General features: G+C 53.6%; 1 protein-coding gene across 1 annotated transcript; it reads right to left on the reverse strand.

The window, feature by feature from the left end:
* Positions 1-4,144: 4,144 nt before the first annotated feature.
* On the reverse strand, positions 4,145-12,830 carry PCARE (photoreceptor cilium actin regulator). Its single transcript, XM_027620631.1, has 3 exons — positions 9,103-12,830; positions 8,511-8,513; positions 4,145-4,322 (listed from the first exon to the last, which is right to left on the reverse strand). Exons 1-3 carry the CDS (start codon positions 12,828-12,830, stop codon positions 4,145-4,147), a joined length of 3,909 nt encoding a protein of 1,302 aa, XP_027476432.1.
* Positions 12,831-13,306: the final 476 nt, after the last annotated feature.

Raw genomic sequence — 13,306 nt, forward strand, 5'->3', positions numbered from 1 at the left:
AGCAGCGTCCAGGGTCTTCCATAAGAGGGAATTAGAGTGTGGAGTGAATTAACCATTTGCTCCTCTGTGTGTGCAACTCATCTTTAATTACATTTCATAAAAATATCGGGATGGATTGATGGAAGTTTATTTAAACTTCAGGTAGGCACAGGGAGTGAACCACAGTGCAGTATAACATGTTGTGCTAATATAGGCCCAGAACACATTTACTTTATGGCAGTTCAACAGAATCTCTGACGTGAGGCTACTTAAAAATATATTACCTTTGCAAAGCTTTCCTTGAGAAGATGCGTTGGGTGTGGGCAGCCTGTAAGCAGTCAACCAAATGATCAATTGACAAACATGTTGACACTTAAAATTTACTGCATCAACTCCCCTGATAGATGCAAAACACTGGTTTATTTCAGAAAAAAGAATGTATTTCTCAAAACCCCTTTCATTCATGTTGCAGTGTTGGATGAGACAAGTCTTATCAAACAAAAGCTTTTCACAGTGAAAGAAAAGTCTCTTAGGTTGTCTGCCCTGAATTTTCTAACAACATGGATTATTTCAGGTTCTGAACTGGGTACATGATGTAAGGAAAGAACTAGATGCTGCTCAGAGTGAACAGCCACACAGATCCAGGCTGTGGACAGAAGTTATATTTCGTCTTGAAGATTGTATTTATCCTTGCAAAAAGCTATCACTGTTCCACCAGAATATTATATCTGCTTTTTTCCTCCATGAATCCTCTTGATGGAACTGGAAAATTGTGTTTTTCCCTTGGGGCAGAGCTATATGCTATGTTACTAATGTGTTAGATAAAGAGCTGGAGCACCTCTCTCTCCTCAGCTCTAGGGGTCTCCATGGGTGTTGACAATGGCTGGACACCCCTGGAAAAGAGTTGGCCCAAACAGGAATATGGGTAGAATATGCACCTCTTAAATTGATCTCCTTTTCTGGGGTGAGCTCTCTTGTGCCTTTATACCCAACATTCCTTCTTGGTTTCTAACTTTGGGAAGGAAAAGTGCAGACTCCTGAGTCCTTAGTGGGTTGCGTCTATTGGTGTCATTATTCTAAAAAGACAAGACAAAACTGAAGCCTTGCTCTCCCTTCTCCTTGGAGCCCAGGAAGTGGATTGGGCTCAGCAAGGACGAGGTTCTTGGGTGGAGGGAAGGTGGGTGGGTGAGAGTAGCCCATCTGAGAAGTTGTGGGATTGGGCTTGTCCCTCGTGATTTCCGAGGCAGAACCAGAGACGTGGGTTTGAGTAAAGGCCTGGTCTCAAGGAGGGGTGAAACTGAGTTGAAGCCACACAAGTTGCCTGTTGTGGTACATTTAATTTCTTTTGTTCAATGTCCAACTCACCCGTGATTTGGGCTAAGTCTGGTGGTTGGGATGGTAGCCAGGAACCCACATCTGTGAGCCATCTGCTCCAGTGCTGGCTGGGCCCTGCTTCACCTGTGACCTTTATTGCCTCCCAGCCCCTTGGCTTTGGCGACCCCTCTGCTTTACCCCAGGGGAAGCTGACTTGGGGCTCTTGAAGCAGTGAGGTCCTTGGCCAACATGATAGTCTCTATCAGCTCACTGTTCTGGCTGCTTGGGCCTAGAGGTCTCTGACTGCATCACGTACGGGGCTCTGTGGCAGGAGCCCAGCACTGTCCTGGCACAAGTAGGTGCTCGGTAAATGCAGAGGGATGAGGAGGAGCCCTGACCTGCCCCGGGGCTGACGCAGGGACCCTGGAAGCCCTGTGTTCATCCACTGCTGCCTGCAGTGTGGGGACGGTGGGTGCCCACTGCTGCTTAGCGGCCTAGCTCGGGGTGGGGGGGGGGGCAACTTCTGCTCTCAAGAGAGCCTCCTGCCAGGCACCCTCAGGGAGGCTCATTCCAGACTCTTCCAGGGCATTCTCTTTGATGCTGACCCCTTCTGGGAGGTAATAGGCTGCCTGGCTCCCAGCTGCCCACACCGAGCTTTCATTGCTGCAACTGGGTGCACTTGGCCCCCACCTACAGACTCACACCAGCCCCAAACCTCTAAGAGGGGGCCCTTTAATGGGGAGCTTGGCCTCACTTCTGCCTCCTACGGATCTGGCTCCCACTTCCTATCCTGGTTCCCAGAACTAGACTTTTTATTGTCTCTGTGGTTACACCCCCATGTTGTCTCACCATTTCATGAACGGTGGCTCTATCTAGCCTCCCTTTGTTTCTCTGTTTCTGCTGTTTCTTCCCACCTCAGGAAGTCTGCCCCTAAACCCTGTCTGCTTTCCGACAGCCCTCCCTGAAGCTGCTCAGCCATGAGCCGCCTCTCCTGGCCTGCATGCTTCCCCTCGGCTCGGTGCCCAGCCTGCCCGGGGCCCACACCCTCATCACCCTTCGGCAGCTGGCCTGCCCGGGTAGGCACACTGGCCAGTTCTGTAGCGAGCAAGTTTCCTAAACCTGGCTGTTCTCACGCACTTACCTCAGCCCTGCCCCGGGAGCTGGACTTCCTCCCACTTCCTGGGGCCCAGGCGGTTCCCCAGGTCCACCCACTCACCCCTGCGTGGGGCTAGGCCCGGAACCCACCCTGCTGCGCCCGAGCTCTGCTCTGACAGTTAGCGCAACCCCACAGCAACCGTGTGGGTGTGGACAGACATTTCCCAACCCAGGGGTGCCGTGTGGCCCCTCCTGGTAGTTTAATCAACTGTTCCTTGGGTGCCTTTGAAGAAATCAGCCTGGTCACCCCTATTTTAATAACTGGACAAGTCAAGGTGAATTCATTTACAGGTAGCTGTAGTCCCCAGCACCCAGAGTAACACGTCCTTGAGCCACGGTCTATTTCAACAAGAAAGGACTTGAAGTCATAATTTTCCCAAACTTAAAAAAAAAAAAAATCAGCTTTGCAGCAGATCTGGAGGATGGCCCCTTAGCTGTACCCCGTGGGTGAGAATTCTTGTCTTTTGACAACCCACTGAGCCGGCATTGAATCACCCAATTATTGCAAATTCATTTCTAAATAGAAAGCACTCCACAGCCACCCATGGAAACATTCCAAGATCTGCAGCTAATATCTAGCGCATTGGCATGCATGGTAGTTCAACCTCGGCAGGAGTTGTGCGGATGATTTGGGAATAAAGTTGGCCGAGAAGCCCCTGGGAGAGACTGGCATGCGCACGAGCGTTTGTGTGCTTGCATGTACGTGCGTGTGCGCACATCCTCCTGAGCTCCAGCCCCCGCGGGGCGTGGGGAATAGGCTGCTTGTTTGCAAGGCTTGGTTGCACCCACCCAGTTTGAGAGGCATGTGGATGCGTGGGGCAGAGCATCGGAGACACGCCTGCCTCTGAGACACAATCCGAGGCCGCTCAGCCGCAGGAGCGGGCTAGAAGCTTGATGTTGGGAGCTTTGGGTCTGTGCTTGGGAGGGAGGAGAGGAAAGAGGGGGAAGGAGGGTGTGTGTCTTAATTCCACCTCAGTCTTCCGATCTCTGGAGCAGTCAGCTTCTAAATAAAGCTCTCAATGGTGACTTGAATGCTGTGCCACTATTTAAACTTAAAAAAAAACAAAAACAAAAACAAGGCATTCCAACCATTTGTACGACTAGGTTTGCTTTAGGCAGATGGAGCGAGAATGGAACGAAAAACAAGGGATTCTGGGGCCAGCCACACCTGTTTGAATTTTTGCTCCGCTCTCTTTCTAGCTGTGTGGCCTCAGGCAAGACTCTTCCGGGCTCAGGGGAAGGGACCCTTTGGTTTTCCTATCTGCAAAACCGGGAGAATGCGATCTGCTTCATTCTTTGTTGTGAGGATTAAATGAGTCCAGGAAACTAACCCAGGTAAAACCCCCCAGCTCATCAAGCATTCGACAAATGCATTTTTCTCCTAAATTAAGGCCAGTACTTGAAGGATTTTTTTTTTTTTTTTTTTTTTTTTTTTTTTTAGTACTTGAAGGATTAAAGAGTGTCACTGTGGGGTCCAAAGTTATAGTTAGCCTTTAGACCCCAAGGCAAACCAGACTCTGGGGCTGAAAATGGCAAAGGTTTAGAATTTAGCAGACTCTCTGGGCAGTGCACCTTCCAGATCTTTCTAGGAGTAGGAGTTTGGTTGGCCCACCCTCTATGGGACAGTCTGGTGCTTGGCTTTCACCCATCGCCTTCTGGGGTGACTCGCATCTGTGTGACCCTGTTGGTTAGCCTGTCAGGCTACTTCCTTCTGTTGAGGCTTGTCCTGGGTGCGGCTGGCTCTGGCCTCCCGTTGCAGCCCGTGACCCAACACGCAGAGTTCTGGGGGAGAGGCACCCCTGCCACCGCCCCTCAGTTCTGGGGCATAGGGGCTGTTCCATGGCTCTGTGTCCTTCTTGGGGCTCTCCTCACTGCTGCGGCAGAGAAAAAAGACAGATGCAGATCAAACACTCCTCAGTTGTTCCTTCTAGGCCCCCCTCCCCGCTCCCCTCCACCCCCATCCATCCTGGCTCGCTCAGTCCCTCACGGTCTGTTTCACCCACAGGCCTGTAGACCCCCCATGCCAAGCCTCCGCCCTTCCTCACCAGGTTTGCCTGGCTGGTGCCATCCTGGTGCGTGCCTGCTGTGGTCAGGCACCGTGGGAGCCGAGCCCCTGGTGTTTGTGCGGACGGGTTGAGTCCTGTTCTCCTCATGCCCAGGATCTCACTGCTCTGAGCAAAGCAGCTCCCACAGGAACTCTGGGAGCTGGCCTTTATTCTATTTTTGTTTTTAAAGCACTTCTTGTTTAATAAAGGGCTAGGCTTAGCTAGCCTAAAAAAAAAAAAAAAAAAACCAAACAAATCCCACCACACCCTGCTTTGCTCAGCGGCCTCCCTTTTCCTGAACAGAGTAAAATGCCAAGTGCTTGGCCCAAGCCTGGCATTTGGCTAGAACAGAGCCTCCCAGCTGCTGAGTGACAGAGCGAGAGGGCCTTTGAGGGGAGAGGGACACCCAGTGTGCATTGGGGGTGCAGAATGCAGGAGGATCACAAGCGTGGAGCAAGCTCAGGCCAGAAAGGGGACCAGCTCCGGAAGCCACATGGGCTGTGTGCTGGCAGGCTGGCCTCATCGTTACTGCCTGGAGGTGGGAGTCCGGCTGTCTGGGTTCGAGTCCTGCACTAACTAGCTGTGTGTCCTGTAGCACATTCATTAATCTCTCTGATTCCCAGTTCCCTTCTTTGTAGAACGGAGATGATAACAGCACGCATCTGACAAGGCATTCGAAGGTATCAATACTGGGTGAGGCGTGCAAAAAAACCCTTCGCATACGAACCAGCACATGATAAGTGCTCAGTAAACGACCAGCTGTCACGCTGGTCCTGCTTCATAGCATGAGCAGGAAGTCACGCCTGGAAAGGAAACTAGGGACCACCCTGTCACATGACAGGCAGGCACCTGAGGGTCAAACCTTGCCATCAGTCACCTCAGGTCCAGGACTGGACCCAGCTCCCATGTGCAGAGACCCGGAAGGTCCTTCTCTCTGCCTCTGACAGCAGATTCTTAACCGTGCCTTGAGCTTTATTCCGCAGCGCGCTCGGCGCTAGGCTTCCATGAGATGTCGAACCGGTGGAGGGCAAGTTTGAGTTTGGATCCCACTCAGATGAAGGTGGCCGGAATGTGGGGTGAAGTGGGGAACTAAGTGAGGAGCTAAGATGGGCATACACGTGATTTTTAGGCTGTGAGAATCGTACCGTGCTCCTTAGAGCTAGCCTCACCCACGCTGGCCTCAGTCCTCGGGCCTCGGGCCCCGTTCCCGGGCCCTGCGTGATCGAGTGTGATTTTGTGCACAGGACCAGCTCCCACCTTCCTTGCTTCTTCTCCCTGTGCCCCTTTTAGAGCAGGGAAAGGCATGTGCAGGATGCACCTCCCCTGGGACCCTTTGCTGCTCCCCGACTGGAGTAGCTAGCAGGAAAGGGAGAGGCATGCTTGGCGTGTGGTATCAGTGGAGGTGACAAACGATTTTGTCCTAGAACCGTGTCTTCCCCGACCCCAACCAGGTTCCACACCTGTGTGAGGCTCAGGCTAGGAGGGAGATTTTCCTGGTTGCCACGATGTGGCCGCGGTTCCGCCTGATCCCAGAATGGCTGGGGAGGCAGGCTGGCCAGGTGCTGCCCCGGGGGTCAGTTGGGAGCCTGATCTGGGAAATAGGGTTGGGGGACTGGGCGGCAGAGAGCCCCTGCCTAGGTGGTCCAGTCTAAGCAAAGACTAAAAGCACTGTATTTAAGGGAGAAAATCTGGACCCTTCTTCTTCTTTTTTTTTTTTTTAAAGATTTTAGTTTTTTGACAGAGAAAGACACAGCGAGAGAGGGAACACAAGCAGGGGGAGTGGGAGAGGGAGAAGCAGGCTTCCCGTGGAGCAGGGAGCCCGACGCGGGGCTCGATCCCAGGACCCTGGGACCACGACCTGAGCCGAAGGCAGACGCTTAACGACTGAGCCACCCAGGCGCCCCTGGACCCTTCTTGAATGTTCACCGCCCCGCAGCGTGCTAAGACCTAGAGACGGCACCTCCGCCCGGGGATTCAAAACATAAATAACAGTTGAAGCTCAATAACTGAGCTTCCTAGGTGAGCCTCCAAGGATCATTCCCAATCCCCTGGGCCCCAAGATCAGGAGGATATAAACATCATCATTTTTTCTATAAAAGGGGCTCGTGCCTAGCTTGGGATGATGAGAAGCAGGTCAATGCCAGGTGGAGGCCGGGTTATCCCGTCTCTGCCGCTACATACCATGGGGTGGTTGCATCCCTGCAAGTCCCTGCTTGGGGAAATAGCCTGTTCTGAGTCTTTCTGGCTCTCTGGCTGGCTTGTTGGCTAGTTGCATGATCTCAGGCAAATCCTGCCTACTTCCTTGGTCTGGTTTCCCGTATGCAGGAGGGCAGGGAAAACAATGCGTCTACAGTGTTTTCTAGCTGGCATGCTTCTGCTCTCAGATGTCAGCTTTACAGGGGTGGAGGGGTGGAGGGACTGGGGGATGAGCGTTTTCCCATCACATCCAACACATGCTCACAGTTTCAGTTCCGAGTGGCTTGGAGGTGTGGTCTTACCAGGAGGCAGGGGAAGGAGTGTGAGCCATTATTGCGACCTTCCTTCCACACAACCTTGGGAAGTCTCCCGTTTACGAATCGTCCTTTCTTTCAAGCTACAAGCACTTCTCCCCGCCCACCCCATCTCCCTAAGTATTGAGATTCAGGACATAAAACAACCTTTTAGGCTGCCCTATTCCATGGAGAAGCCTGAGAGAAGGGCATTATTTTCTTCTTGAACAATTTTATGTTACTTTATTATTGCTCCTGCTCTTAGTGTTTTTAATTAATGCCATTTTATTGTCCTGTTCTCCCAAGCTCTTCTCCTGAAGGGCACAGTTTTAGAAATGTAATAAGAGAATAAGTGGCTAGTGTGAGGAATAATGCATTAACATTTATACAGGTTCTTAGATGAAAAGCACTGTGCTGTAGGAAGCCCATTTTAGATTTAAGAAAAGAGCAGCACTACATTAAGATTCTTGCAAAAATAATCAATATTTCATTTCTTTCAAGTGGCTGGGGAAGTTTATATAACTATAATAATGCACAACTTTCCCTAGATAATTTTATTTAAAATCGACTGCCGAGTACTTTGTAAAAAAGTACCATTTATGCCTCAACAGATTGTGAAGTCTGTAACATGTATCACTCTGGCCGAAATAAACTGCTGATTGACGCAACAGTGGGCATTTCGAAGACAGCAAGGACTGTGCTGGTTGAGCTTTGTCCCATCTGATATCAAGACACATTGGTAAGAGCTCTTCTCCAACAGGGTCTCAGATAGACAGTTTTCTTCTCATGCCGCATCCTGGAGAAGATGCATTTCCCCATGTGTTCTACCTACTTGGGCATATATGTCTTTCTTTCCATGTTCAGGCAAATGGCTCTACCATGCCTCATGACCTGTTGCTATCTCATACCCAGGCCTGCCTACATGGCTGGGCCAATGACCTGTAAGTCAGCTGCCGTCTCGAGAAAGGCGCACTTGGAACTCGGTCTGCCAAGGGTATCGATGGACATCCTTCCACTGATACTGGTACTTGGTGCCCATGAAGGGTCTTGTTCTTGCTCTACACACCTCCAAATGGGTAGGTGGAGGTGACGCTAGAATGGAAGAGAAGTGGAGGCAGGTCTACACACCTCCAAATGGGTAGGTGGAGGTGACGCTAGAATGGAAGAGAAGTGGAGGCAGATCTTTGGGGGTGTGGGAAAACTAAACATTTATATTCTATACCTCTAGGACCAGTCGTCTCAAGGTATGTCCCCTGGGTGTCCCCGAGACACTTTTGAGGGGATTCTATGAAGTCAAAACTATTTTCAAAATACTGTCAAGATGTTATTTGTCTTTTCCACTCATTCTTTCATGAATGTAAAGTGGACTTTCCCAGTCTACGTCCTGTGTGATGTCCCACCAGATGCACTGCCAAAGCAGGTCTGAGAAGGCCACCATCTTTCCTGGAAGCCAGACATGAAAGGAATTTGCAAAAATATAAGACAATGCCACTCTTTCCACTAAATGTCTTTGTTATGGAAAATATACCTACTTTTAATGGTAATGTATAATGGGGTCATTGAAAAAAATTAATAAGTATTTTAAATATTTCTCAATTTTAATGTATAATACAGTAAAAAGTGATAGATAGAACCCGCCTGCACAAAGGTTCTTTTGGGTTCTCCATAATTCTGAAGAGTTTTAAAGGGGTCCTGGGGCCAGAAAGTTTGAGAACCTCAGTAAACCAGAGAAAACAGAAATCCGGCTGCTGGTTCCAGACCATGTGACAGTGGCTCAGCGGGGGGTGGAGCGGGTGGGTAGTCACATCATTTCCTTTTCCTCAGGTGTAAAATAAAGGGGAGGGTGTGCTTGGATTAATGTGATTGTTTTAAACTCTATTTTTTAACACAGCAGAGCTTCTTTCAATTAAAATCTTTCTCGGGAACCTGAAATGAGTGGCAGATGAAAGCACAGCTGCTCAAGGACTGGTCCGTTGGCGGGAGGCTGGATATCCCTCAGCCCCCTTTTCCTCTGCCTCTTCCCTTGGAGCACAGTTTGAAAACTGCTGACCCAGATGACCCCAAGGGCCGCTGGGCTCTATTGGATTACCGCAGGGCGGTGGCCCGAGGACCCCCCTTACCTGCTCCTGCTGAGTGCAGATTCCCAAGCGTCGCTGGTGGCACCGGGGACAGGCAGCCCGAGGCGGATACTCGGCCGGCGGTCAGAAGCTGTCCTTCTGATGAAAGGCTGAGGGTTGAAGGCACACAGAGCCAGGCCCCGCTGGGAGCCCGCCCTCAGCCGTGGCCCCGAGCTCCTCCAGCCTCCTGCGGGGGTCCCCTGAGGGCCGCCGGCTTCAGGGGGCAGCGAGGCTGGGGTGCGTGAGTGGGCTGCTGAAGGTGGCGGGGCAGCTTCAAACAGAGAGGAGGTGGCTGGGCGGAAGATGGAACACGTGTTCCCACATGCTTTAGCTGTGGCTGCCCGACTGTCCTCAGGATCTCTTGTTTGCTGGTGCCCCTGAGCAGGGGACACTGGGGGGGACGGGGAGGGGCCAGAGGAAGGGGAACTCACTTCTGTGTGCTGGGCAGGGGGGCTGGAGGCCTTGTGCTGTGCGGGTGGGCTCACAGGGGGAGTGCTGGGCGGCTTGTGCCGTGGTGGGGTGGAGGCTCCTTCCTTCGTCGCTGGGGGGCTGAGCACCGTGGGGCTTACCGGAGGGCTGACGGGCGGGCTGGGGGAGCCGTGCACAGAGGGGACACTTGGCTGGGCAGATCTGTGAGAGGGGAGCTGCCTCCTGTCGGCTCGGGGTGTCCAGTGTCCCCTTGTGGCAGAGGCCTTCCTGACCAGCAGGGGGCTTCTCTCCTGGCTCTGCCTGGGGGCCTCAGGAGAATGTGGCCCTCGTGTTGGCCTGGCCAGGCTGGGTTCCAAGGTCCTGTTCGGGCCAGATGTGTGGCTGGAGGGGTGCCAGGGGATGGCCTTCTGGGGATGCTTGGACAGGCTGGTGGCCCTGTCTGTGGGTGCCTGACCCTGAGCCCCTCTGCTCTCCACCTCTGGGTTTCTGCTGGTTGCTGGTGGGTGGCTCAGGTCCAAGGTGAGCTTTCTGGTACTGCAGCCACTCTTGCTGCCCCCTGGCCCTGTGCTGTGGGGCCTGGTGGGGGCAGTCGTGCGCTTGCTGGGTAGCAGGTCAGTGGGGCTCATGGAGGCTCTTAACTTTGGGGAAGCCCACGTTCTCAAGGCAGGGTCAGCCCCTCCTGGCCCTGGTGCACGGGTCCCTTTGGAGGAGCTTCCTTTTGGCTTGCTGCTCTCTGGGGGCTCCAGAGAGGTAAACGATTTGTCCATCAGGATTTCCAGAGGCGGTGGAGGCAGATGCTCTGGGTCCTCTCCTGTTCCATAGTTGAAATTGAGGTCCTCCCTCTTGGACACTCCTGCTGTCAGCAGAGGGGGGAAAAGAGGAGCTAAGGGCCTCCCGGCTGGGCCCACCTTGAGACGTTCTCCACTCGCTGCTGGAGAAATTTGGGGCTTTGGATACAAAGGGGCAAGCCCCCTGTAAATGGGAAATCTGGGGGGGATGAGGGGGACCCCCCACTTCCTGAGGCAGGGGCTTGGCCCGGCATCCCTGGAATCCCCCAGGGTCCTCAGACTCTCAGTGGGACTAAACGTCTCAATGAGTTTCTTGACCGATGTTCTGGTGGGACAGCCCCTGACATTCCAGTCCTCGGCCCCCGGAGCCTCACTGGTCTTCTCACCTGATGGGATGACGACGGGCAGCCCCTCAGCCTCCCCCTGCCGGGGCTGTTCACTGTCAGGGCGGGGACTGCATTTCTGCAAGATGCTCTTGTCCTGACTCGGTAAAATGACGAAGTTCTTGGTGAGGGATGCCTTCAGCTTGCTGATGGTGTTGCTTGGCCCGCTCCCCCAGGTGTCAGGCCTCAGAGCCACTGCGCGGGGCTGCGGAACCTGCTCCGGGCTCTGCCCCTGCTGTCGTGCACCCAGGGCGTAAAACGCCTCCAGCCTCTGGCTCAGGCCTCTCTGGACCCTCCGCAGCTCCTGGAGGGTGGAGTCCTCCACTTGGCTCTTCAGACACCCCTCTGACTGGGACCTCCTCTGCCTCACAGGGGTCCTGCTGCTGCCGCTGGCTGTGCTGGGTCTCGGGGGGACCGCTGTTCTCCTCTCGTCCTCATCGGCCCAGTCCTGGGGCCCAGTAGGCACAGGGACAAACTTGATCCTTTCACTGATGGCTTCCTTCATCTTCAGAATCATTTCCTGGGCTTGGGGGTTCCTGAGCCTATCGGGGTGTGGCCGAAATGGGCCTTCCGGGCCACCAGGTGAAGAGCGTGGCCTGGGAGGGAAAGAGTTTTCCTGCCGTGGACCCGGACTCATGCCACTCACCTGGTCCTCCTCCTCTGGGCTACTGTCCTCCCCTTCAGAGACGGAAGGAGCGTCCACCAACCCGGAGCCCTTAGACAAATGTGCTTCTGTGGAGATCCCAATCCCAGGGGAATCACACCGAGTGCTTTTGCCCATTCCCAGAGGCCTGGCGGCCATAGTTTCTGGGCCTGTGCTCGAGGGGCACGGGCCCCCTGCTCCACCCTGTGCTGCAGGCTGAACCTTTGCCGACAGAGGCCTCGAGAGGGGGCAGTCCTGGGGTGTGTCTGAACCCATCCGGAAAGGACTTGGCTGCCAGGCCTGTCCTGACAGCCTGGCTTCTACCGGGGATGAGAGCACCAGCTTCCATTCTGCGGGCTCCGACACCGAGTCCCAGCTGGCTTGCTTGCCCAGCTTGTCCACCAGCTGCACAGAGTCGTTGTCCCCACCGATGCCACTGTCCTCGGAGCACAAGGGCACACCCTGCATCCCAGGGTCCCCGTGGCCGCTCGCCAAGTTCTCCAGTTGCCCCAGAGCCCGCAGGAGGCGTTCATCCACACCCTTCTTTGTGCTCAGCTTCTTTCCCAAGTGGCTCGCGGTGGCATGGTGGTAACTGCTGGAGCCCTCCAGGAAGTGGCCAGTGATCGAGGCCACCGTGCCACTGAGCACCAGCAGCTTGCTGACTGTGTACTGCAGAAGCTGTTGCAGGAGATCTGGCTGGTCCTGAGGCTCTCCTTTCCTCAACGGCCAGGCCAGATCTGCCCGAACTTCCTGGAGGAGCATTTCTCCATCCTTGGAGATCTCCCCCAAGAGCCGGTTGACCTCATCAAAGCATAGCAGCAGGAAGCTGACCATGGGCTGCAGCAGCTCTTGGGTCTGGGTGGCCTGATGGGTGATGGACAGGATTGCTTCATATTTGGCGATGCAGGTGTGGAGGTAGGTGTAGGCGTGCTGGTGGGCCTTCACCAGGGGCTCAGGGAAATCCACTTTGCCTTCAGGCTCATGAGCAGGAAGGACGGTTTGGCAGCAATGGCCCTGTTGGCCACACGTGTGGCATCTCAGCTTCCTTTGCTGGGTATTCCTTTCTTTACTCTCTTCCCCAGAAGAGGCTGTCCCCTGTGACCCGTGGGAGTTCTGTGTCTTGGATGGAAGGTCCTTAGCCATGTGGCTTTGTGATTTGTCCAGCTGGGATGTGGAGATTCTGGTTTCTGGGGGCAGTCCTTCCATATCTTTCCCTTTGCCTGCAGTGGAATCTCTTGTGAGCTGATAGAGACCTTCAGCTGTGCTTTGGGTCCACCTGGCCCTCATCTGCTCCTCTGTCAGCCTCTGTCCCTGGGATGGGTCTCCCCCAGAGTCATAGCAGGTGGAGCTTGGAAGCAGCAAAGGGATAGAGCATCTTGCACCACCCCCTTGACGTCCTGGCAAAATTGCTTTGGGCTTTTTAAAAAACTGGATGCCACTCTTAGCAACGCTATTAACAACGTCATTGTGGGAAGGTGTACACCCCATGATTCCAGCTTGTAGTTATCGCCCACCCATAGTCTTCACAATTTTCAGAGAATCATCCTTGAAATAGGCACCAAAGGCAGCCTTACTAGTCGGTCCAGGCAATTTCCAGGCCAGAATGCTCTGAAGTCCATGGCGCCGGGTCCTCGGAACCAGCTTTCTTTACTTCCTTGGCCCCATCGTGTAGAGGTGGTGGTGCTTGTGGTCTTGTTGCTCTGTGTCTTGAACTGTCCGCTGTGAGGGAGCAACAGGGCAATTCTAAAGGCTCTCCGTCTCGTGGATTACGTGCCTGCGTTCTGCTCGAGTCCTGACAGATGTGGATGGCAAGTGGAACTTTAAGCCTATTAGGTTAATCATGCCCTAGCCAGTCAGCACTCACAGTGTGTTCTAATATAGAACTTCTCAGCATTTACTATCTTGGGAAACGGATTATTTTTGCACGTGCTTATGCTTTTAATTCTGTTCAGACGCCTGCCATA

This window comes from Zalophus californianus, chromosome 8, assembly GCF_009762305.2.
Source record: "Zalophus californianus isolate mZalCal1 chromosome 8, mZalCal1.pri.v2, whole genome shotgun sequence".
In the NCBI taxonomy this organism is placed as follows: domain Eukaryota; kingdom Metazoa; phylum Chordata; class Mammalia; order Carnivora; family Otariidae; genus Zalophus; species Zalophus californianus.